At 36.1% G+C, this 27,986-nt stretch overlaps 1 protein-coding gene across 6 annotated transcripts in view; it reads right to left on the bottom strand.

Moving 5' to 3' along the window:
* The window catches only part of MGAT4C (MGAT4 family member C), a 419,195-nt gene that overhangs the window by 6,949 nt on the left and 384,260 nt on the right, over positions 1–27,986 (bottom strand). For all 6 annotated transcript variants that reach the window (XM_066995539.1, XM_048061021.2, XM_048061022.2 and 3 more), the window contains one exon: positions 1,535–1,690. In XM_066995539.1, coding sequence (XP_066851640.1) covers positions 1,535–1,663 — 129 coding nt within the window. In that variant the 5' untranslated portion in view covers positions 1,664–1,690. The remainder of the gene's footprint in view (positions 1–1,534; positions 1,691–27,986) is intronic.

Here is a 27,986-nt window from a genome sequence, read left to right as displayed (position 1 = left end):
ATTAAGAATAAGACCTGGAGCCATCTGAGGAGCTGGCAAATAGGATAGGAAGAGGTTTCAAAAACAAACCAAGAGGAACACCATTAGTGGTGAGAATAAAAGCACTTTCAGAAACATCTGGGGGACTTGGAAATGATTAATGAAACAAGAAGAAGCATCAGGGAAAATACTACCGGGGGAAAAACGTGATAAGCCAGGTCAAATTTGATCACAACCAGAAAATTATGAATAAATAAAACAATGAAAGACCTTAGTGCACGTACTGTTAGAGAAAACAATATATCTGTAATAGAGAAACATGCTGGAAGCATGGGTTATCTTTTCAACAGGTCAAAAAGCACTAGTATAGCCTTAATCATATTTGCAATATTAACAACATTGCAATAAATAAACTTATGAGTAAACTGTTTTTAATTAAAATCACTAGCAAGATATATACATAGTTCTGATAAATTCAAGTATTTTATTATTTACATATTACACATTTTTGATATTATTACATTGCTTTTCAAACCCAAGTGAGAATGTATTTCACCTTCTAGAATATTGGAAAGCTCATACTGCCCCAATTAGATGAATCAGACAAAGAAGTGTGGCCCACAAAATCAGAAAAAAATACTCAGTAGCTCAATTCAAGATCAAGAAAGAGGATTGTCTAATCACATCACAATGTTACATATTTAATTTAGTCATTTTATTATTTGCAAGCTACAGTTAATAAGTTGCAATATCATTTTACTGGGCCAAATCCAACCTATGATGAACTGAACATTCAAACCATAATCAGAGTTTACTTGGCATTCATCAGTGAGACATCCATAGGATACATATAAATTGCAGGGTTATGTTACATTGTCGGTAGCCTACTTTTTAAAATTCCTAACTCAGATCTTTTGATAAATCTCTGTTACTATCGTAAACCTACACAAGTTGTCATTTATATCTAATTGTTCACATTGTAGCGCTGAACCTACTGACTCAAATCTGGGGAACAGAATGTGAGAAAAACACAGAATAAAAGCACTACGAAGAAATAGTTTTTACTAGGACCTTAAAGGAATGTGGAATTACTGTAAATTCTCTTCTATACTTATATTCCTATAAACATGTTTAATATAGTATTGACAGGTGAGATTTACAGTATGAACTGAAAAAGGAGCTCCTAGCTTACAAAAATATTCAAAGTGTAGACAATTTCTACAGTAAAACTGATGGAAATTAATAAGTATGGGAAATACAAGGTATATTCTGTCTCAGATGAAGATATCTAATAGAGAATGTCTTCTGCAGTCATTATCTCCCATACTTACAACAAACAACTGTATATTTTACTTCTGTAAAAAGGACTGTTCAGATCTTACTGACATCGCCTAAGTGCAGTATGAAGTTGAGTTCATCAGGAAATATGTTGACAATACTTTACTGCTAATGGTACACTAACTGTGGGAAACTGCAGGAATTATGAACTTTACTGATCCACTAGGAATATGTTTTTTCCATTTGTTCCAGGATTTCTTCCATCTAAGAAACTTACCAAAACATAACCATCTTCAATGTACAAGTTCATGAACAGCAAGCAAATGACAAGGACTCCTAAGAATGACACTGCTGATCGTTTCCGCAAGCATCTCATTTTATCAAAATATTTCAAGTTGTGCCTCATGTGAAGAAAAGTATACAGTAGTGTCACCTATGAAAGAAAACCACAGTGTTACAAGAACTATTTCATCTATATTTTAGGTATGATAAAAAAAATATATTGAAGATCTTCAAACATGCACAGAATATTCTCTTTAAATTGGAATTCATTCCATGTAATCATGGTCATCTTCAAGCTTCAAGCTTAATATATAACCCAACCTATAACATTTTTTTTTTTGTCAATAAAGGAAAATATCACATTTCATCCTACCCATTTTAGGCTGGCAAGAGAAATGATTTGTACATTTTTTCCCTGTGCACCTGCCCTTCCTTTCAAAGACAGCCCAGGCCAATAGGCCAGGAGGAAGTTATAACATGACTCAATTCCCCTGCCAATAGGAAAGGTCTGAATATGAGAACTGCCAGATATAAATGAGGTATCTTTTCTGCAGTATGGAAACAGTACCAGGACTGTGCAACATCCCTCAACCTCGGACATCTGCACCAGTATGAAAAGGCTCTCTGAAGCTGTCATTTTCTCTGCTGAATGTAAGAGAAAGATGGATGTCTAGCTTAGTCTGGACACATCTAAGCATTGGAATGCCCTTGTGGCCCAGTTAGATGAATCAGACAAAGAAAGGTGGCACAGAGGATCAGAAAGCTCATTAGTTCAGTTCAAGATCAAGAAACAGCACTGTTTAATCATATCACAATGTTACAAATTTATGTCAGTCATTTTACTACTTAAACAAGAATAATGCTATTTTTGGCTAACAAATCACAAGCATTAACCTGTGTTAATGCATTTGACTACGTCTTTGAACTACATGTGTTTGATAAATGTCTGACCACAAACTGAGAAAAAAAATGGACTCCAGACTGGTCTGCATATTATAAACTCATCAATTATGTCTTCACTGTTTTTCAATGTAAAAGTATGATGGCTATTGTCCATAACAATGTCTAATTTTTTATCATATTTAATATATTGAAGGTATATACAAAGAGAGTGTAAAGGTCTACAAACTATGTGAAGTAGTAAATAGCACTACATATGAGGTGTTTAAACCCTATATTTAAACACCTTCATTTTTTAAAGCACTGAATAACTAACCTGATAAAATATACCCAACTATGATTTGTCATGTCGTGTTGAGAAATTTTGGACCAATAACAAAAAACCTTCCAAATGCAAAATTCAATCTATATTTGCTTTGCCAGACTAATTAAATCTATCTAAGAGTACAAAATATAAGTCCAGTAGACTCCAGAGAACAGAAAGGTAAATACATCAAGAATGAGTAATATAAAAATGTGACTACTAGGTTTTGTGCATATAGACGAACTGCAGTGAATGGACACTGGTTGTACAAAGCCTTCTTTTAAAATCACTGTGCTGAGAATAAGAACAACTTATATGTTGCACAAAGAAAAAAAAAAAGAATAACAATATATATTTAATTAATCGGTCAGACCTGTGCCTATTTTTTTGATGAAGGGAAAGTTTGAAGCAGACTGAACATACTTAAGCTGATTAAGTCTAATGTAGCTACTTTTTTAGGTTACAGTAACCCTTTACTCTTCCTTAATGTCTAATAAAAATGAATATCAGGAAGGAGCTATCAGGGTCATGAATCTCCAGACTTGTTCCCTCTCCAGTGACAGAACAGTGGTTAGTGGGGGGTCTGTGGATTCAGCAGACTGTCAGAGGACATGATAACAGTTGTTGTGGAAATGTTGTGGAAAGATTGCCCCTGTTTTAGAGCAGACCATGAAACATACATACATACACACACATATATATATGTATATGTATATATTTCTCCCAGTAAAAAGATGGCTTTCCAAAACAATGCACTCTTTTAAAAACTTATCAGAGTATCCCTGGAAAGATGAAATACTGGCAACTCTCAGAGAATGGTGTAAGCTAGCTTGACTACTGAAAATTCAAGTAGTGCTTGGAGTGCGTACAACCTCTTGCTGCTTCAGGGGTAGCAGAGATGCACTACAGTTGCTCACACTGAAGTTTTCCTTTGGAATACTTGGGAATAAGCAAGTGTCTTTTCACTCACAAGATGACTGTGCCAAATTTGCTGATTGGGCTTGTGGTATCACACAGTTCCCTTGCCTTTGCTCTGAGCAACCAGACTGAAGTCCCTAAGTGTGAGGAAGGTGTTTATAACTACGTTTTGTGGATATATTTTGTTTCTTTTTGCACAAGCAGTTTTCATTAGATCATTACTTTGTTGGATTAGGAACAGAACTTGAGGAAATTATTCAGGTGAAACTGGAGGAATGCAGGACTATTATTACCAATGCTGATATGCAGAAAGAGAAGAGTTTAGTATGGCCACCATTTAAAAGAAAACACTTGCATTTCTTGTGTTGGTTTCACGTGAAGTCATTACAACGTTCTTGTTTTACAGATAGAACCCTTGAAACTGTTGAAAGAAAAACACAGTTCCAATGCTGTTTAATTGTTCATAAAACTTACTTACTGGTTTATACCAACCAAAGGAACCAGAAAGAAGGACACCTCGGCGATGAGGCATCTGTCACTGTCAGCAGATCATGAAAGAGACATGGATGCAATCACTAACACCAGATGGCAGTGCGGACGCACTCTTGCCCGACTTCAACGTGCTCCAAAGCCTGTTTCTCTCTGCCAGTCTGAACGTGCTATTTGGCATATTTATAATGTGAGCCTTTAGCTAAAAAAGGTGCGCAGACTTGTACGTGCAGATTTCCTTACACTTTCCTAGAACTGCATCTTCTTGCTGTTCTATTTCCAATTTTGTATTGTGGAATACTACACAAGTGACATTTGCAAGAATAAAAAGGTAAATTTTCCCTTTGGTGTAGGTAATGTCAGTCATCTTTAGACAAATAGTCTCAGAACTTTCCACAGTGAGACCCCTGATGTTCTTTAAGACCATTTGAACAGAATATTCATAATTACTCAAAACTAAGACTAATATCGAAAAAAAATACCGCGTCATCATTCAGTTCTGAAGTCACAGCTTTGCTCACAGATTTTATGCTTTCATTGTTCATGCACAAGTAGATATTAGAATGTTATAACGGTAATTTGTTTCATAAAGCTGGCATTAAGAAGTTAAAATGTAATTATTAACATACATGCATGAATTCTTACTCTTTTCCTTTCTGAATGAGATTAGTTTTCTTCATTTTCTTCAGACCCCAAATCTCTAGTATTTGTTTGTACTCATGCATATTTGCACAGTTTTTCATAATAATATGAAACTTTTATTCTTTTGACTTTCAAAAATGATACAGCAATGAAAACACAGTGAACTAAAATATGCAATCACATGCCTTTGCAGCATAAAGAAGGTGTTCTTTATAGGACCTGCAAAGGTGTGAAAGCTCGGTAAAGACCAAGCCTGATTTTCACATAGTAATGTGATGTTTCCTTTGCAGAATTTGCAACACTCAACAGAATTTTATGAAATGTTTTTTTTCAGAAGCAAATCCCTAGTGACTTTCTAGTAATAGTGCTCTTAATAAACAAATCCTTGAAACAAACAATAAAAAATGAAATTTAAATGTAAAGTTGTTAAAAGTTTTAAACAGCTTTCATTTGTGATGTCTAGATAGCTTTTTCAAATAACAAAATTTGTGCCAAAGCAAGATTTTCTTCCCTGTTTTCCCCCTTTTCAGAGGATTTTTATTTTGCCAACCCTGCAGTAACTTCTCTGTACTACATACATGCAAGCTCACTGTGATGAACCATTTCATATTCAATTCATTTTAATTTTTTATCACTTTCTGACAATACTTGGGATTTGTGCTTTGTCCCACTTTCAGAGATTATTGTTCATTTTCCTGATCTATTTGCTTTTCTAACAGGTATATAACAAAAGGCCCTGTGATGTTCTTTTATCCTTAAATATGCTAATCTGGGTTAATGACCTAGACTTATCCTACCAATACAGTGAATCTACTTGCATCTACAGATGTAAAGAGATGCCACAACAAGATCATATTTATATTATATTCTAGTCTGCCTGAGTGCTGTGCTCCAGCAGCTCAAGAAAAGTTGCTTATTTACTGAGGAACTGATGGATGTCAGAAGTGACAACTGCATAATTTTTACGTTATATTTCCAAATCAGAAATGAAGCTTTGCCTTTGAATGCAGAGTCTGTATTCTAGGGCATATGGTAAGAAGATCCATTATTACATTTATTATATAAACAAAATCCAGAGATAACACACACACACAAAACAAAAACAAAAACAACATAAAAAACATGACTGGATTATTAAATCCTTTGTGAAATTTATTGCAATCCCTGATTTGACTAAGATGCTCAGAAGCTTTTTCACTCCTCAGCCTTAGAACATATCATTCCACTGTTGCATAACTAAAATGCTTTACTTGCACTTCTTAATGCTTGTCCAATTTGTTTTTCAGCTTTTCTTTTTGGGAAGCTGCACATGATGCCTCAAGGGTTGCATTCAATCCTCTTTAAAAAACAGCAAAGGAAGCACAGGAAAAAAAAAAAAAAGAATTTTTGTACATGGCTATTACAAAAATCTGCATGTGTCACAGTCTTCTTAAGCAAGATGAAAAACAAACAAACTAACAAACAAAAACATAAGTTACCATATACATTTGAGCTACTGTTGGTAGTCAACTAGAAAATTATAATGGATAGGCTATTCCATTGGGCTCAGATAGACTCCCATCAGGTCTGTCACAGTGAAAGCCTCAAAGTATGTATAAAATATTTCAGGCTGACAGGCAGGATGTTAGCTGTCACTGGCAGCAGAGAAGTAAAAACTAGTATGAGGGAAAGGAAGGTTTAATTCAGAATGAGGCTAACAAATACAGAGGCTAGATCTTGGATTTTAAGTTGGCAATAAGTATATTTTTCAGATAGTTTACCATTGTTTGTTTAGCTCCACGTGCTCAAAATAAATGGCTTAGAGTTTGTCATGTCTTCTGAAACTTGTATTCTAGATACAGAAAGCAAAAAAAAAAAAAGAGGTATATGAGTGGTAGACTACCCAAAATTGACACTGATAGGATAGGCAAATGAAATGGGTTCTGGAAAAAAAAAAAATAGAAATAAGAAAAAATGTGAAAGGTATATTGCTCCTTGATCCACAAAAAGTGACAGATTATTTCAAACAGTGGAATAGTTTATAGATATACACAGAACCTGACAATTTGGGAACAAAGGTTGAGAGTTTGGGAGGGAGCAGATGCTTCAGCCAAGGCAAGGTACAAAAATACATTAAAAAAGTAAAGTGTGAATTTAATATGGAAATTGGAGGATGAAGTGTCTTCAGCTTTAAAATAACATAAAATGGAACTACAGAACTTTGGCTGCAGTGCTCTGTGCAAAATGTAAAGTGTATCCTCTGGCATGGAGGAATCAAGTTGAACCAAAGTGAAGAGATGACTAAGAAATAGGAAGATGTATTGACTTAGATGGTAAAGCACTATCTAATCCATCACTGGGTGGGTGGCAGAATATACCACTGGATATATTTTATCAAACATAGTGTAGTGTAAAAAATGGGTTTTAGAAAAATAATATAGATGACGAGTTAATGGGAACTCTCTGGAAAGAGCCTAGAAGGTTATAAAAATATCAAAGAAATCTGAGCCCTCAAGTTCTGCTGTGAGAGACGAAGCAAAGGGAAAAGAAGAACAGGATGGGCATGAAGAGAACACACTCATATCCAGAGAGAGTAACCTTAGAAGCAGTTGGAGATTCAGGAGTGGGGGTTTAGGATGCATCAGAAATAAAGGTAGAAATGCCTTAGAATTGAAAATAGCATTGGACTCTGTTCAGATGAAAAAATTTACAGAAAGATAAAGCTAAAAAGTGAGTTAAATAAGTATTCAACAGATTCTGTCCATTGACTCATCAACAAAGAAAAGGAAGACATGGATACAAGCTCTGATAGATTCAACAGCAAGCTGAAACTTTTATGGACAACTACCACATATAATATTTGTATAGTGTGTGAGTACAGGGAATATCACATACAATGCATACAGAGAGGCAAACCCAATTTCTTGAATCTGTTAGGAACTAAGCTGAATATATTAGTGAGACATACTGGTCTGAATACACTTCTGCAGGTCTCAGTACCTTCACTGAAAGCACAGGCTATATTAGCTAATGAGACTTATTCTGTAAGCTAAATTTTAACTCAGGGTCCCACAGTCTCTTACCTGAGGTTTACATTAAGAGTTAGTCTTAGGCCATAACCAAGTATCCTGGACATCACCATTGTAATGGAATTGCACAAAGAATTAGATAAACTTTTGAATAAGACAAATTTTTGCTGGTGAAAAGAAAAGCAACATAAGTTTTGACCGAAACCAATTAGGATTTATCAGAAAAGTTTCATTCTTACCCTGGCTGAACCTGATCATGGTTTTCTCTACAGCACATCATGTAGCCTCATTTCACAGAAAGGTAGCTGGCATCTTTATTCATTTGTAGTCTTGATGTGGAGAGAAGAAAGAGCCTCCTTGCAGGCAGTATATGATCAATTTAGAGCAATCATTTGATGAAACACAAAAAGTGATGCTCGCCACTAAGTAGTGATAATCCCCCATGCTCTTCTTGTTTCACAGTTTCTGTGGCTAGTTACAATGCAGTAACATTACCAGAGTTGCAGAACTCTGAGAGGTAATATACAATGAGGAACAAGGAATATCTTTCGTGAGAAGTATGCACTTCTGAGGATACATCTTGTGTAGCATCTTATGGACCTATGTCAGGTATTAAAAGCTATTTTAACATGGCATCCTTACACATTATTTCATAGAACTTATTATATAGAACATAATAATGTGCATTTGGAATATCCTGCCAAGATCTAAAAGCAATGATTTTTTATTGTGTGAGTTCCAATCTTTTATTTATGTATGTATGTATTTATTTATTTATTTAACAAATGGCAATGCTGGAAACTTTACTCTCTAGTTAGACCAGGTTTAAGTATTTCAGAATAGGAAAAAAATCCACTTTGAAATGTGACTAGCTGTTATAGAGCAACTTCCAATCTCATGAAATTCTGCCAAATAATTTATTATTTTCACAAAAGCATGTATCTGTGAAGTTCATGGCACCCCTGGGAAATAATGTAAAATAGATTAGGAGATTAAATGTGAGAAAATTGGTTTGCACTGGCTGTATTACTAATCTTTTTCTCAGATAAGTGTTTCATTAAGACTTTCCACTGAGCACTCAGACACCAGCTTCCTGATCAATAAACTAACTAATTCATTCTATAAAGAAGGCTTAGAAAACTATGTATGGGTTTAAGGGCCAACAATTTTCTTCTTCTTTAAAACAAAAAGCACCCAGGAAAAAAAAATCAGAATAAAACAAAACAAAACAAAAACACTAAACCTTGGTGAATAAGCTTCTACAGAATGAAAAGAATTCTTTATTAAAAGCTACATTTTGTTCCTGTTTTAAAGATATTTTATGTGTTGAACTTCATATATTGTCACAATAAAAAATAACGCAGTAATAATTTTCTGCTTTCTTTTCAGTAGAAGCAATCCAGTGGGGGCAAGATACACCCAAAATTTGTCATCTTCAGTTCTGATTCTGTATCCAGATTTACCAGCAGAAACTCCACTGATATCTTGGAAGCTACTTGGGGATTTTCAGACTATGAGCCCTTCTGGCATTTGTTTATTTTTTGACAAGAAAACATTAAAATTATTTGCTATTTATGGGCTAGTCTAGCTGTGATTATTCATTAATTGATGTTAGTTGTGTAAATAAGAGAGACAATTTTAGAAGTACAGTAAAATCTGCAACATATTATCTCGCACTGAAATGCAATTAGGTCATGCAAGCTAAGCAGGAGATGTGGGAGAGGTTTCATTACTGCTTCTTCATTCCAAGTCAGTTCTGCCTACTGTCAATTAGAGTCCATGCAAATAGATGCTTCATAGAAAGGAAGCCTTTGGTTGCCCAGAAAACACACCATGTACACTGGCAGCTTTCCACTATCATGATGGCAATTTTAAGTTTACTCATCAGATTTCCAGCAGGCTTCAGAAAAGTGTCTCTAGGCAGAAATGAGAAGAGTCCTGGGATGCATAGCTACACAAAGGACTAAGAAGCATTTCAGATCCATGAAGGCATGGTTTCTCTGTGAGCACATGCATCATATTTGCTTACCCTCTGTCTTTGTGATCTGTCAAATAAAACTAGCTCCATTTGTGTAGGGGACATTTCTCCAAAGCCTAAATAATTCTGTGTGCATCTCTCTGTGGTAACCTCTGATATCCAAAGAACAGTTGGAACTTCATTTCATTAATCTGATGTGCCATCATTCAAAAAAATAGTAGTGAAGCAGAAGGGATTGCGTCCTCTGCCTTGTAGCAGATTCTTTTCTAATTTCTTCAGGAGATGCTTATTTCATTTTTCTCCCAGCTTCAATCTATCTGTTTACTAATATTGTATTAAGTTGTATCTGTTAAGTTATGCCAGAGATAAATTTTGTAACATAAGAAAAACTTTGTTTTCCAAGGCTTCATTGACAGAGATTTTTTTTTATTTTTTATTTTTTATTTTTTTTAAAGAAGCCCAAAACCAAAACATCAATAAAATTGCCTGTCAGGTGTGGAGGATAGACTTCTTATCCCTAGCATATGACAAACATGATAGACTCATATAGTTGTAAAATGATCTAGGTTGGAAAAGAACTTCAAGATCAAGTCCAACCATTAACCTGACCTACAGAGTCCCATCACCAAACCATGCCCCTTGGTGCCATGATGATGATCAATAAAGGCTTAAATGACCTTTTCCGCTATTCTGTGTATCACTTACTATATATAAACTCAAACCATAGCAGTAAAAGACTGACTGCTACCAAACTTTCTAATGGCAAAAAATCATAAAAAATTGCATTGTGATTTTTTTTTTCTCCTGCACCCAATTAATAGTTAAATAAATAGAGTTTGATAGTAGGGAATGAATAAACCTTTAAAGGGGCCTTTGATGATTTTGTATTGAGTATTTTAAATTTAAACTTCCAAACTGTTTTTTCTCTAAAGAGTCTATATTGCTTCAGATTAGTGACAGGAAGCTTTCATTTTTTGTGTCTCTTAAATTACAAGAATATCACAGAGACGTGCTTAATAATTAAAACAGTTATTTCAGTGTGAGTGAATGTGCTATTGAGAGCAATTCAGAGCACTCTGATGAATTCAATACACAGACAGAAAGGAGTTCTCTTAAATGTTGTCAAGAATAAGTTTAATAAGTATGAATGTCCACTTTCATAATCTGCTTTTCTCATTTTTGTAATACCAGTAACTGGAGTGTATTTATGAGAGGAAATTGAATTTTAGAGTTTAGGGAAAAATAAGTACAGTAAAAGAATTTTTGACTAATAAATAAATAAATAAATAACATGTCTTTGCAACTAAAGTTCAAAAATACTGATTGTTAATTTAAAGTTTTAGTTGGTCCTACATACTATAATACAAACAGTGAAGTGTTTTTACTAAGAAACAAAATATCCATAATACATTAGATAAAATAAAAAGGCGAATAATAGACGTAAAACCTCTATGACATTAAAAAAATGTTTGATTTTATATTCTGCAATTCGTATCCATTCCTAGATTAGCCCTCTTACATGTGCAATAGCTCTCTTATTTTTAAATATGTGTTTTATGGTGAGGCTTATATGATTGTACACATGCCACTTTGCTCAGACTGGTTCCTTTGGAGTGCCTGCCTTATACTGTTACTCTGAACCACCTTTTGTAGAAGCCTCTCTCTGCCACTGCAATAGACAGCTCAGGGAGACTAACAGTCCAACGAAGCAGTGACATGAAACACTATTGTAAATGCTTTTAAAATCTCCAGTACTCTATGTTTCCTAACCAGTTATGAAGAAAATAGTTTTAGTGGCCTTTAATAACAAGAGAAAGGCAATCCAGGAAATACTAGGCTTCCAGGAAACACTACAACAGAGGAGCACATATATTTGTGAACTGATGCATGAAGGCCTAGCTCCTGAGGTGACATATTCAGTCCATTCTTCCATTTGGACTTTTGGGATACGTCTGTTGAATATATGTTCCATTACTTGTGAGCTCATTGGAGTTGTTTTTTGTTGTCTTCTTAGAATGACATTCTTTTGACCAAACACAGACAACTATGATGGCAATGTCTGAGCTAGTCACACTTAGGATTCTTTTATAGCCAGTGCAGAAAAATGTGTTTGTATGTTGTGATTCATCTCATTCTAAAGTCAGGGTCTAAAATATATCAGATGAATTGTGCCCTAAAAATTCCCGTTTCTCTTCACTGGCTACAAAACCAGTGTGAGATATCTGGATACAGGTATGAAAAGGGTGCAATTCCACCCACATTTTTCCTTTGTTTCTTTTGTTTCATTTACGGGGATAGCACATATACAATAACTCACTGGCTCAAACTACAAAGCAAGGACCTACAGCATGGACCCATACCTTTCCTGAGCATAGAATTATTCTAATTCTGACAATATCTTAAGATCAAATCAAAGGTCTTCTCCATCTATGACACTGTGGCTGGCACTTCTTGGTTGTAGTAGACTCCTGTAAGTTATTTTCCTTATAAAAAAATGACTTTGGTTGTCTATCCTGAGACAATTCCTTTTATGCATCATGCAAGCCAGTTCTCTGACTCCAGGTATCACTCTCTCATGCTTCCCCCAGGCATTAGCCAGAACATCGTTTTGCTGGTACTACAGTTTCTGCGCAATGGATTCATCACAGTACAACACACAGAAGATGTACTATTACCTGCATGTCCCAGAGTAAGATCTTAATGTCTTTACTACATGATATTTGAAAGCAGAGATACCCATTAAAGAGCTTAACAGCCACAGTGGGCTCATGCCTTCAGGTTGTGTTAATGGGGGAAGTAATCTATGGGCTGTCTGTATCTTTGACTCACCCACAGTACATGGCAAGATCAGAAAGTCAGTTCATTTGATGCATTCAGATGAAGTATATAATTTTATATGGAATAAATTCTCTATACAGTAGGACAATAAGGCAGGGAGCTGCTTCATTTCAATGCAGTGAGTGAAATGAGATTCTGCTTTTACCAGGTAGTGTGGGTAAGCCAAGACACAGACAGACTCTTCAGTCTAAAGGTAGGATATCTATTGTGCACATCATTCATCTTGGTTCTCTTAACTTCTCAAAGTAATGTGATACCTTTTATGTAGACCTTGGTATTCACCAAAGAGCTACTTATATTGGAGAGCTGGCAATTTTGACCACATTCTTGAATACCATTCAGCTTCTTTTTCCAGAAGACTCAAGGCATCATGCTAGGTTGTATGTTCATGTACTGTCATCTGAATGGTGATGTGTTTTGGCTCAAAAAACATTTTTTTTTTTCAGGTGTTGGGGGTGGGGGGGGTGGCAAGGTTGTAACAGATAATTCACTAACTTCCACAGATGAGAGAGAGAGAAAAAGAGCAAGAGCACATTTCAGCTTTTACATAGCTAAAACCAAGTGACATGAATCTTACCTAACTTCGGTATTTGGCAGCCACAAAAAGTAATGACAAAGTAGAAAAATAAGGAACTAATACTGTTTCTTGGCTGTCTGGATCTACAAAATTCTAAGACAAATTGAAGAAAATATATTACTGAATAAAGTGAATTCAGAAATTATTAATTTCCTTATTTGTACACCTGATTTGCAATTTAGATATAAGAATATACTAGCTCTCTAGAATTCTCTAGAATTCACTAGCTCTCTAGAAACACTTTTCTACTTCCTTTGTTATTATCTCTTCAAAGTAGTATCTATTTAAAAGAATTTGATGGGCAAAGATCAAACCCCAAATGTAGAATATATCTGAAATATTTTTTATTGCTGTTGATTTCTTGAGTGAATCTCTAGAACAATAAAGAGATTGAACTAAGCATTTTCTGCAGAAGCAGCAGCTGAAGCCACTGATATATATGAGCTTTTACAGAAATCTTTTTTTAGCTTTTTTTTTATTATTATTATTTTTTAAAAAAGTATATCTACAGAGGAAATTGAGGTCCTTGTAAAATCATTTTCTAGTAGATCTGAGCTCTTTACTGCAAACCATATACATCAAAGGAGGAACTTTCATCTGTAGTATTCCTGAGACACAGGAAATCCAGGAATGAAGAAACAAACTGCATTGTCTACCATATCCAACAATAATAGGATAGCATTCTAATTTGACTGTACTGATGAGGTTCAGTTGAGTATTTACCTTCATAGAATCATAGAATGGCTTCTCTGAGCATTATCATGAAGTTTCTCTGAGAAATATCATGAAACAACATTCAAGGGAATTAAATAAGCATAATACTCCCCTCCCCAGCCCCCTCCACCCTCCCGGATAGTGTACACAGCAGTGACTAAAAATATCAAAAGGATCAAACATTCTTTGCATTCTTTGGGTTTGAACACTGATTTCAATGTCTTTAAAATCAAGTACTTACCTTTTTTTATTTTTATTTTTCCAAATTAGAGCTTATATAAGTAGATCATAGTCAAAAAGAAGCCAATAGGAAAAGATTTACAGTACGACACGGGATGAATTCCATGCTTCTAATGTTAGAAGAAAAGAAAAAAAAAAGGTAGCCTTTTGCATAATTTAGCTTCATAAGACTTGTAAAAAAAGCTTCTTCACATATGTGATAAATTCATTGCAAGTTATTATTGTGCTTAATCAAACGTAGTTTCTTTTCTACTTTCTGGAAATTTTCATTTTTTAAAAGACATAAATGGCAATCAAAAATTATTAGAGTCCTTCAAGAACTTCTCTCATCCGCTAATGTTAGAAGAATAACGATGTATATGTTCTTCCATATTTTTAAATATTTTGAACAGAGAAAATTATTTTTAAAGGAGTAAGAACAACCATAATTTCTATTATATATATATATCATACACATGAAGATATCACATTCATAATACAGTGTTTTCTCTTTATTGTTGCTTTGTAGTTTGTTTATTTTATATTTGTGGGCTTCAGAACACAAGGGTAAAAAGAACAAGTGAGGAACATCCATGATAACACAGTCTATTGTGTACCTTACTGCTACCGGTCAATTGCTGTACAGAAAGTATTTTCTGAATGTCAGATAAGATCAGGTATTTGAAATCAGATTCCTTCCCCAAAAGTTCTGTTCTGTGCAAAGTAGAAAGGAAAATGACACTTTAAACCCACAACTCAATCCACTCCAAACACACACAATAAGAACATGCCTCTTCAAGCTCAACCTTAAATGTAATGGAAAAGATAAAGCTTAGATAATTACAGTGTTTGTGTAGGTGTATACTGACTTTGCAGATATGCTACAGGATGCAACAGCATTTCAGAGAGGGTTGAACACTTTCAGAATTTCAAATTAACTATGCTTGTAACAATTTCAAAATATAAGGGATTAATTACACGTTACTGAGAAATTCTATTTCTATAGTTTTAGAACCCAAATTATGATATATTAGACGTTTTTCAGTTCAGGGAACAATCCAATAGATTCATCTCATTTTAAGAGTGAGATTAATTCAACGTTACTATTATTCTTTGGCATTAAGTCCAGTTGGAGTCAAATCACTATTGGTGTACTCCAGGAATCAATACTGCGATCATTACTGTTTTAAAATCATAGAATCATATAATTATTCACTTTGTGAAAGACCTCTAAGACCATCTAGTCCAACCTTTAACCTAGTATTAAAGTCCAACACTAAAGCATGCTACTAAGTTCTTCATCTACATGTTTCTTGAAGACCTCCAGGGATGGTGACTCTACCACTTCCCTGGGCAGCCCGTTCCAGTGCCACACAAACATTTCAGTAAAGAAATTTTTCCTAATATCCAACCTAAATCTCTCCTGGTGCAACTTGAGGCATTTTCCCCTCATCTTATCACATGGTACTTGGGAGAAGGGCCAGATCCCCACCTCAGTATAGCCTCCTTTAAGGCAATGGTAGAGTGTGATAAGGTCTCTACTGAGCCCCCTTTTCTCTAGGCTAAACTACCCAGTTCAGCTGCTCCTTGTAAGACTTGTAAACATCTGTTTACAAGCAAGACTGTAAACTGTCAACAAGTGAAACCATGCAGACTGTTGAACATGAGATTCTTCAACATCTTAATTAATGACCTTGGTGCTGGAACACAGTGCAGTTTGAGCAAGTTCACAAATGATACAAAACTGTGAGGAGCGACACTAGATGGTGGTACTAGCATTCAGAGGGTCCTGGACAGGCTGGAGAAAAAAGCAGAGAGGAACTTCAGGAAATGCAACAGGGGCAAATGAATAATCTCATGCACCAGTAGAGGTTTAGGGTCTGAGTAGCTGGAAAACTGCTTTGCCAAGAAGGACCTGGGGGTCCTGGTGGACAAGAAATTGTCCATAGGCAAGCAACGTGCCCTCACAGCAAAAAGGCAAATAGCATCATTGCCTGCATTAGGAAGACCATTTTCATCAGGTAGAAAGATCCTTCTACCTTCTACTCCGTACTGATGAGGACACTTTTGGAGCAGTTCTGGGCTACCCAGTAACAAAGCAAAGCAAAACAAAACAATAAATAAATAAAATATGGACTTATTGAAGCAAATCCAACACTTTGCCATGAAGCTGATTAGTGGACTGGAGCATCTTTCATGCAAGAAGCTGAGAAAGCTGGGACTGTTCAGCCTGGAGAAGAGAAGGTTAATGGTGACATAAGTGTGTGACAGGAGGAAAAGAAGAAGAGGGAACCAGACACTTTTCAGGATCAGGTTGCCTGAATGTCTAAAGGGTTATTTATTTATTTATTTATTTTTAATAATTTAGTTATTGAACCAGAAGTTTGTGCAAAAATTTAGTTTGGCAGCTTTTTTTACACTAATGTACACTGACCTGTATTTACACTAATGTTATCTATTCACTTTCTCTATGGTCCTAAGAATTCCAACTCAGCAGAATGTTGATAATCAATGTTCTTTCTCCTGTGTTGCTATAGGACCAAAGATAAATGCAAATAATTAATGTTGGTTTAAAAGAAATTGTCCAAAGATTCTCCTAATGTAGTTCTAGATGCTACACTTATCATTCTCATCTGCAAGACACAAGAGCTGCTAGTATTTCAAATTGCTGGTAAATTCTTCTGATGAGTGTCTTTAGATCCTAAAGGAGAAAAAGTCTTAGAAAGAATATGCCAAGGACCTCAGCACACTTTCTACAATGGAAATGTGAGCTGTGTTCTGATGAAATCTAATTTTTTTGCACATTAATTGTAAAATGACTCTAATTCTGTATCATCCTCTGTAGATCTGCCACTAAAGAAAGGAAAGATTAAGTCAACATAGCCAGTTTATCTCTCTTTTCCCTGTAAAGGTGTAAGTGTGTTCAGGCAGGTAAAAGTGTGGAATTAAGAAGGTTTTTAGCACTTCTATTACTACTGTCCAATGCAACTTGCTTCTTTATCAGAGGGCAGAGTTTAGATCATACCCTGCATTTGAACTAAGACTGAATACTATGCCAATTTAAATTTGCCACTTTCTCTTCTAGGACATGGGGTCTTCTCTCTATATAGAATAATAACTTTTTAGAATTCATGTCACTTGACTTTAATTGTTTTATCTAACTAAACTATCTGATTTATACTTCCTTTACACTCAAGTGTATTCTGACTAGCAATTCCCAACGGTGACTCATTTCAACTGCATTGATAGCAAGGGAATGAATGCTTCTTTTAAGTGCCTTTCTCTTTATTTACTGACTGTAGAAATAACCTAGGTAACTAGCTTAGCCTTGATCCCTACCTCTTACGTGGTTAAAAATAGCTGGAATAAACACAAGACTACTGCCGCTGCTACCACCCAATAGTCTATTAGTAGACAGTACAATCAATTGTATTTCCTAAAATGTTCTTAAAACTTTTCCAACACCAAAAGCCTATCAGTTGTAATCTGAAAATCAAATTGATGCAATATTTATCTCTAAAAATACCAAAGGAAAAAATGAGATACATAGTAGTGTTTCTTTCAGAGCTTTGCATGTAATCTTTCTACTCATGCTTATTTCCAAAGGCTAACTTGCTCCCTCCTGAATTTAGTGAAATATAAGGGAACTGCTACCAGTTAATCTTTAGCTAAAACTGATGAAAAATGGAAAATTCATGAGATTAGTGAAAATCTTCAATTCCCCATTGACTTTGGCCCAGATATCCTCACACATCTGTGGTGGTTTTACTCGGGTGGGCGGCTGAGCTCCACTACAACCGCTCTCTCACTCCCCCTCCTGAAAGAGGAAGGGGGAGAAAATACGATGAAAAGGGCTCAAGGGTTGAGATAAGGATGAGGAGATCGCACAGTAATTATTGTGATGGGCAAAACAGACTCAGCATAGGGAGACAGTAAGATTTATTGCTTATTACTAACAAGCTAGAGAAGTGAGAAACAAAGGAAAGAAACCAAAAGCACCTTCCCCCCCAACCACCCTCTTCCACCTCCTCCCCCCAAGTGATGCAGGGGAACCGGGGAATGGGGGTTATGGTCAGTCCATAGCACTTCTTGTCTGCCGCTCCTTCTCGGTCACTCTTGTCCCCTGTGCTGTGAGGTCCCTCCCACGGGATGCAGTCCTTGGTGAACTGATCCGGCGTGGGCTGCCCACAGGCAGCAGCTCCTCAAGAACTGCTCCAGATATGGGTCCGTTCCACGGGGTCCATCCCTCAGGAGCGAACTGCTCCAACCTGGATCCCCCACGGGCAGCAGCTCCTGCCAGGTCACCTGCTCCTGCATGGTCTCCTCTCCATGGGCTACAGGTCCGGCCCGGAATCTGCTCCAGCAGGGGTCTTCCACAGGCCGCAGTCTCCATCGGTGCAGGTCCACCTGCTCCACTGTGGTCTCCTCCACAGGCTGCAGCGTGGAACCCTGCTCCACTGTGGTACTCCATGGGCTGCAGGGGGACAGCCTGCTTCACCATGGTCCTCACCACGGGCCGCAGGGGACTTCTGCTCTGGTGCCTGGAGCACCTCTCCCCCTCCTTCTTCACTGACCTTGGCGCCTGCAAGGCTGTTTCTCACACCTCTCACTCTCCCAGCTGCTGTGTGGTGCAGAATTTTTTTTTTCCCTGTCTTAAATATGCTCTCACAGAGGTGCAAAACAACATCACTTATTGGCTCAGCTCTGGTCAGCAGTGGGGCCCTTACCAAACATGGGGCAGCTTCTAGATCCTTCTCACAGAAGCCACCCCTATGGCCCCCTGCTATGAAAACCTTGCCACGTAAACCCACTATAACATCCAAGGACTGTGTACACAAAACCTCCTGTTCCCTACCTCCCCGCCCTCTTTCCCTCCTCCCCCCTCCCCCCCCCAAATAAAAATAAAAATAAAAATAAATCACTAAGAAACACTGGAAGATAAGTAAATAAAACCCAGCTAAGCCAAAATGTGTTCAGTATTCCAGGGCACAAAGTAAACAGTCATTCAACAATTGAAAGAGGGAAGGTACATGTTCGCACCCAATGCTATCATGATTCCAAAAGCTGTGCTTGTGCCAAGCAGGAGACAGGATGATAAGCAATGGTGTTCTGAGACATTACACCTGCAGAGTATCAGAGAGGCCACTACTAATGCATGGTCTAAAACCTATTTAGCAGCAAGATGTGTCAGAATATGCTTTTAAATTGAAGCTCTGGAGATCATGGACATATGTGCATCAAACACAGACAGTGTCCTCAGAAAATAAAGTATTTTCAGTACAGTTGATCAATATTTTTTACTGTAGATATTTAGGTAACATTTTTTTTTTTGCCTGGCTGTTGTGTGCGTGGATGAGGGAAGCGGGACTAAACATATTTGCAAATGCAGCCAAGCATGTGCTACATGGTGACTTACTGATTTATATATTAGAAATATGCAACTCAGGAATATAATTGTAGCAAATTAGAGAAAAAGGCAAATTGTCTGCAATTTGAAAATCAAGCTCAGCGCTTCTTTCATTCTAAGTTCACATTTATTAATTTTATATAAATCCTTAATGTTGTGAATAAACAAGGGTGAAAATGCCACAAAATTCTGACTCTCACTCCTACCTGCTTTTTTAGTTGTCATTGTTTGATGGAAGTAGGTATGGTAGTGAGAGGGACACATAACGTGGACTGGAATCTTCTTAATTATTTTTCTTGTAGGTTTTTTACACATTGGTGGTTGGAGTAGTTTTAATAGTGCGCCATGGAATTTTGGAGATAGACATTTAAAGAAAAGCTGTGAGATAACAAAAGGAAATTGTGCTGTGATAGCTTCCTGCTCTTAATAGTTACTTCCAGAACATGAGGTCAAAAGTTAGAATACAGCTATAGCTTTAGGTGCCATCAACTCTCAGTATGATATAATATCTAATTGTTGCTCAGCATGTTGTCCTGGTTCCAGTTAGGACAGAGTTAATTTTCCTCATAGTAGCTGGTAGGGTGCTATGTTTTGGATTAGGATGAGAAGAATGCTGATAACATGCTGATGTTTTAATTGTTGCAGAGCAGTGCTTACACCAAGCCAAGGACTTTTCAGCTTCTCGCTCTGTCCTGCCAGCGGGCAGGCTGGGGGTGCAGCAGGAGCTGGGAGGGGACAGACCCAGGACAGCTGAGCCAAACTGGCCAAAGGGGTATTCCATACCATCTGACGTCATGCTAAACAATATATAGGGGTGGCTGGCCGGGGTGGGGGGCCAGCTGCTTGGGGATAGGCTGGGCATCGGTCAGTGGGTGGTGAGCAATTGCATTGTGCATCACTTGTTTCATACACATTATTGTTATTAATACTATTATCATTATCACTATTATTATTATTATTGTTATTATTATATCCCTGTCTTAATAAACTGTCTTTATCTCAACTCACAGGCTTCACTTTCCCGTTTCTCTCCCCCATCCCAGAGAGGGAGGGGGGAGGGTGAGCGAACGGCTGTGTGGTGTTTAGCTGCCAGCTGGGTTAAACCACAACACATGTGTATAGCTTTTTTAAAATTTTAGGTGGGAATGAGAAGTAGAAGAATTTCTACTATTTTTATACAATTGAATGAGTTCTAATGACCATTGAGATACTCATATAAAATTTCCTGTGTAACTTTGTAATACATCTGGACTGCAGATAAACATCAGCCTATGTTTTCAATGGGCCTCTGATAGTGAAAACCCTACAATACCAATGTAGTATACCTTTGTAATATCAATAGGTCAAAATACATCTTTCTGGGATTTCCATTAACCATACCAGTACATCATTGTAAAGTTCTACTTGAAAAGTTAGACAGTTCATTTTCTAAAGTCAATATTTCCATCAAGTTTGTGCAATATATGCAAGTTTGTGCCTACTTATTTTTCATTAGCAGAAATTGAGATTATTAGAAATATAACACAGGTTATACTTAATCTTTCATATTTGTAGTTCTGTAGCTCAGTACTACGTCATGCTTTTTTATCATTTCTGTTCGTGTTAAACTGTATGAAACATAGTTTGCATTTTTATACTGGCCTACAACATACAATGATTTATAAAGAAGTGCAAAAATATCAATTATTTAAATAGTTAGATCTTTCCATTTAATTTTGATCTGATGCCTGTCTCCATATTCTAACTTTTTTTCATGGTGTGAGAAATTCCAAATGTGGAACATGTGTCAACAGGCACAATAGTGAGAAATATTGCTAAAATATGATTGAATTCAGCATGATAAGTTATTCTTTAAATGCTGTTGTGCATTTTTATTGCCTAGTTAAGCAGTAAAATGAATGTGCTGTTGGTTATGAATATAAATATATCTCAGCATGTTTTAGTTAGTATGTCAAGATAGAAAAATACTGCTTCTCAGAATCTATGATTTTTCTCATAGGAAAGAAAAAAATCACACATATAAACCCAGATTGTCTTGTTGTGACAACAATTAAAGGAATTTTCAGCAGTACTACTATACAAACCAAAGGAAAAGTGATTCAAAGACATAATCATAGGCTGAACTGAATGCATACTTTTATGCTTGTACAATTACACGTAATTAAGTAAACATATTTTACTTAAGATGGTCACATGTAAGACTGCAGAGTTGTGTACAACTGTAAAGGGATCGAAGACTATTTAGAGCTGTATAGAACATCAGAGGGATGATGTAGTACTCAAAAAGGCAAGGTATTTGAAATATGTTTCAGTCTTTATATCCACAAAATATGTTTGGAAAAATATCTTTCATATCTCTTAAATATAACATATATTCAACATTTCTTTAAAAAAAAAAATAGAAAAAAAAAAAAAGCCTCCTTACTGTGACTTTCAGTCAGTGTTTACCGTGGAAGCAGTACACACATTTAGGCTAGCACCCACATGCTTCACACCATGCTGGGATGAGCCTGAAAGATCTGCTCATACCAGAGCATCTAAGAGTTTTTTTAGCATCTCCAGCTAGGTTTATTAGAATAAAAATCAAACTATTTTTAGACACAGAAGCTCAGAACAAGACAGACTATAAATAAAAGAATGTGGAAACAAGCAGTGCCGGAATCTCTGTGTGAAAGATGGACGCTTCCTTTCAGGTTTTCTCTTGGGTTAACAATATGTAGTAGCTCCTGCTTGTACGAGACTTTGCACAATCACTTTGGTTTCCTTTGAAAAAATCTTCTCCATTATCATCTCCAAGACCAGTTTATGCATCTGTTTCCCGTCAGTGTACCCAGGCCCTTGCTATCTTTGTCTGACTTCCTCCACCACCTCAGCTTTCTTCTTGACCCTTTCCCAATGTGTGTTCAAATGCTCACAGGAAAAGAATAAAGTTTTCTTCCTTCTAAAAAGACATTGAAAAGTGCTTTTTGAATTAAGACCAAATCATAAAATATTATTACACTGCATAGAGTAGCATATTTTGTATTATCATGAAGAACTTTATCATGAAGATTACATTCCTCTGACCCTGAATGCCTGCTCAGGCAGGTGTTCCCACCTATAGATGTCCAGGATCTTTTTGAAGTTTTTTCTTAGTTTGCCTAAGTAAATTTATTTGTTATATTATTTCCCATACTAGTGTTGTTTTAAAATGTTTTTTACTTTTTATTTTTTCTGGTCATTCTTCTTTCTGTATTTATTCTCATTTAGATTGTGTATCCACATAATCATCACTTGAATGCATTTCATATCATTGTTGCACAAAAATTTTGACATTGTCTTTGTTGCATTATTCTTTATTTACTCATTGTATGGCATAATTAAATTATTAGATAAAATATTTGCCTCTAATGACATAAAAACTTAGTCTCTTCATCATTTTCTTTGATTCTCACAATTTCATAGCTAATTTTGGAGATCAATGCATCATATCTGTAAGTATATATTCACAACACAACAGCAGCCTATGAAATTAAAATACTGGAAACCTATGTTTTTGCTTAGTATCAACTTGTATTTTTACATTTTACGTTGCTGAATATAAATACTCAAAGGAAAGGTGGAAACTAATCTGGAAGGTAGAGACTTATTTCTGACAGGACATTTTTAATTTTAAGCACGTGTAAAACCTTCTCTTGTTGCCCCTGCTTGAGCAAGGGGTGGACCACATGACCTCCAGAAATCCCTTCCAACCAAGTATTCTGTGATTCTGTGATCTGTGAAAGAACAAATGAATTGCTTCTGAAATACTGCTGTGAAAATAATTTGCAATGAATAATTAATCTAACATTTATTTATTTACTTGTTTATTTTGATAAGACACAGGAATTTAAGCTGTTTTAGGATACTTGTCATTTTTATTTGTAGTCTTTGGCTTAACTATAAATTGTTCCATGGGGATACTTACCATTTATAACAAGTTGGTGATAATTTCTAGGAGATGTCATGAAATATTTCTTTGTCATGGAATAACAGAATAGTTGGACTGAAATGGACCTTAAAGATCAGTTATTCAGTAGGTAGGTATCTAAATATCATTATATTCTTTTGAGTACTTAGAAGGGAAAAATGTCTATAGTGTTTTCTCCAGAAAACTACAATTGTTAAATGGTTTCCACTTTTTTATTAGTTTATAAAAAGGTAATAATTTCTGAGGTTTTTCAGCAGACCTCTCATTCTCTGTGCTCAGAAAACTTCATAAACTATCAACACTTTCATTTGCATATGTTGGCTTGTAGGCCTCCTACTTATAGTACTTTACTTTGTTTCTAAACATCTTCACATTTTTATAGAATACAATGACTAAAATCATTCTGCAAGAAATGCATATTAAGAAGTGGGAAAATTGTGTCAAAATAAGAGAAAATCTGCAAATGATATGTGAGCTCAGTTTTCAGTCTGATCCAGTTCTATTGTATAAGGAACAATTATGTCCTTTTTCTCAAACAGTGTTCTGCATTTCTGGAATGAATAACCTTTGAGGTTGAATGAAAAGCAGAACTTCTTTATGAGGGTACATGATTTTAGCCAAGAAAATAACCCATAACTCATGGGGTATGGGAGATATTTTTCCATTGTGATAAGATGTAGCTCAAAATTCTGATAGCTGTAAATAGCTTGAATTTATTATTTCAAAGTCAAGATCTACAGCCCAAGTCAGAAAATAAAAAATAATGGAAAGAAAAACACAAAATATGTTGAAGATGGAGTAAATCAGAATTTATTTTGATTAATTGAAAAGTTAATTACTATAAAGCTTCCTCTGAGCAGCATAGTGGTAGGTAGAAAGTGTGAGTGACCTGTGATTTCATTTAACACTGCAAAAAGTCAACGTAATGCACTAAACTATTGACTCTTGTATTTGTGAAACAGATAATTTGATGCTTTATTTTACTCTAGAGTAAAAGGAAATCTTCTCTTCCTCTTGATAAACCAAAAATGAAGTAGAAAAATTGAGACCAATTAGACTCTATGGGCTTACGTTCTAGTCCTCCACTGACACCTTACCTGATCTGTGAAGCACACTGGACACAGGACAAACCTGTGTCGTACAATACCATTAGTGGTCATCTCAAAAGGAATCTTATGTCTTTACAAAATGTTGAGTCTCCTTGAGACTTATATTTCTTTTCCAATATTTCCTATCAGAAACTCTTTACTCCTTGTAGCTCTGTCTCTGTGAAATAATCTCAGTGAACCAACATCAGCAAACAGGGGAAGATACTGGCCGAAACAACAACAACAACAAACAACAACAACAACAACAAAAACCTAAGAGGAGCCCAGAAACTGCAACAACTCTGGAACGTTGTGGGTATGCCCCAGGGACTGCAGGACTATCTTTTATTATTTTATTAAAGGAGACAATATTGGATAATGAGTTTGAGGCAGTCTGGACTGGAAGATCATGGGATCATGGGTTCATATTTTTCGTAGAAATATATATTTAGCAATGAGTTTTGAGAATTTAATTTATTTAAGAGAGGCACTGTGAATACGCAAATTTTATTTCTTCATTCCACTTTTAGAAGACAATATATTAGGTGAGATGATGCCTGTCTTTGGAATCCCAGTGTAATTTCTGAAGGGTCTAGGAGAGCAAAACCATTTTTATCCAAATATTATTGAAAGTAGATTGATAAAATCCCATCACAGTAGTAAACAAAATAATATGGCAATAGCAAATGCATGTCAAGATGTGTGATTCAAGTAGGAGGAGAAAAAACAAGAATGTCCCAGTCATATACAATTAATTTAACAAGGATGTAAAAGTCCACATTAGCATAATTTTTAGGTTCTCTAGAAGAATTTGTTGCATAAAATAATGAACATAATGTGCTAATCTGCCATGGAAATTGTGTGACCTAGATAGATTAACCTAGCTATAAAAACAAAGGAGGAAAAAATTATGTAAGACCTAATTTTACATTCTTATTATGTGCTATTAATTTTTCTTCTGTATCAGCCATGGAAGAGGAAGGAGACCTATTTTAACAATATTTGCATATCTATATACCTTCTAGCAAGAAGTAGTTTGTAGTGGCTTCTATATTAGAAAATAATTGTCCAACTCAGACTAAAGGGAATGCAAGAACTGTATTGTGCCATCTATACTATGGTATGGTTTTAATTTAATATATACTGGGTCATTTTATTTAATTTTACTTCCTAAATAAACATACCGATAATACATAATGCTTTATTGTAATATCATAGAATCAATGAATCATTCAGGCTGGAAAAGACCTCCAAGATCATCTAGTCCAACCTTTAACCTAGTACAGATAAGTTCACCACTAAACCATGCTACTAAATTCCAAATCTACATGTTTCTTGAAGACCTCCAGGGATGGTGACTCAACTGCTTCCCTGGGCAGCCTGTTCCAATGCTTCAAAACCCTTTCAGTAAATAAATTTTTCCTAATATCCAACATAAACCTCCCCTGGTGCAACTTCCGGACATTTCCTCTTGTCTTATCACTTGGTGCTTGGGAGAATATCCAAACCTCCACCTTACTACGACCTCTTTTAAGGTAATTGTTAAGTACAATAAGGTCTCCCCTGAGCCTTCTTTTCTCCAAGTTAGACAACCCCATAACCCCTAGCTACTCCTCATAAGACTTGTTCTCTAGACACTTCACCAGCTTTGTTGCCCATGTTTGGACACATTCCAGCAACTCAGTGTCCTTCTTGTACTGAAGGGTCCCAAACTGAACACAGTATTCAAGGTGCAGCCTCACCAGAGCTGAGTACCAAGAAACAATCACTTCTGCTGGCCACACTATTTCTGATACAACCCAGGATGCTGTTGGCCTTCTTGGCCACCTGAGAAAACTGCTGGCTCATATTCAGTTGTCTGTCCACAAATTGAAGGATTTGTTAGTGTTAGATCAGAGATTGGACTAGATGATCTTGGAGGTCTCTTCCAACCTAGATGATTCTGTGATTCTGTGAAATACTCCCAAATCCTTTTCCCCTAGGCAGCCTTCCAGCCACTCTTACTGGCCTACTTGCCGGTAGCATTGCGTGGGGTTGTTGTGCCCAAGTGCAGGACCCAGCACTTCGCCTTGTTGAACTTCACAGAGTTGGCCTTGACCCATCGGTCCAGCCTATCCAGATCCCTCTGCAGAGCCCTCCTGCCCTTGAGCAGATCAATACTTGCACCTAACTTGGTGTCATCTGCAAACTTACTGAGGGTGCACTTGATCTCCTTGTCCAGATCATTGATAAAGATATTGAAGAGAACTGGCCCCAGTGCTGAGCCCGGGGAGACACCACTGGTGACCAGCCTCCAACTGGATTAAGCTTCTTTCACCTTGACTCTTTAGTTTATAATACATCATACTTTATTGTAGCATAACTTTTCTTCAGAACAAATAAAAATTTACAAATAGGGATTGGTTAAATAATTTTAGCTAACTAGTCACAAACTACTGATAGAGACATCTTCTTGTTGTTCATGGACTTTTATCCTGAGCTCTTCTTATATAATTCCATTTATTCTTCACTGAAGAGTCAGCACACCTGTTCCTGTACGTTGCTACCTAGATAATTCATTAAAATCATTAGCATCTAACCTGCACAGATTAACATTATCTGAAAATTTTGTCTGCCTCATTAGCCAAAGAGTTTTTTATTTGCTTGTTTGTTTGTTTGTTTGTTTTAAAATTAAACCATTTTAACAGCAGCTAACTAATGAAGACACAAATCAGGATGTTTGAGGTAGAGCAATAAGGAAGATAAAATAATATATCCCTCAACCAAAGAAAGGGTTCACTCAGTCCTCCTGTCTTTGGGACGGAAGTTTTGATCAAGCAAGCCCCAGCCATGTAAAAATATATATATACATATATATTTCCAATATATATATATTGAAAAGGGAGAGGGCATGATCACTTCCCATTTTCCTCCCTACCCTCCGCTCCCAAACATAGTCAAAACCTAAAAGTCTCAGCTTCTTCCACACCACATATTGTAATCATCATGGCAGCTAGCCTGTTAAGGATCCTTTCCCTGTTATGGTACAAGACTACAAGTGAAAATATCATATTCTTTCTCCATTCTTCTTTCCATTCTTCTAGCTCCATGTGAGGAATAACATTCTGCAGAGTAGTGTGATACAAGGTGAAATAAAAGGAAGAGGCAGACTGGCAAACAGGTCTGATTTTGAATAACGAAAGTGTGCAACAAAATTTATAAAGACACTAAATAAACTTACATCATTAAAACAAACAAACAGACAAAACAAACGAAACCAGCCCTTTATCTGTCCGGGAAAAAAAAATAATACATTTTTAATCTGAACAGTCTTTTCTTTTTTTTTCTTTTTTTTTTTTCTTTTTTTTTTCTTTTTTTTCTTTTTTTTCTTTTTTTTTTTCTTTTTTCTTTTTTCAGTACATCATTCTGATGGAGAT

Source organism: Anser cygnoides, chromosome 1, assembly GCF_040182565.1.
Source record: "Anser cygnoides isolate HZ-2024a breed goose chromosome 1, Taihu_goose_T2T_genome, whole genome shotgun sequence".
NCBI classification, from domain to species: Eukaryota; Metazoa; Chordata; class Aves; order Anseriformes; family Anatidae; genus Anser; species Anser cygnoides.
The sequence above is the reverse complement of the archived record's forward strand: the minus strand, read 5'-3'. Positions and strand labels throughout refer to the sequence as shown.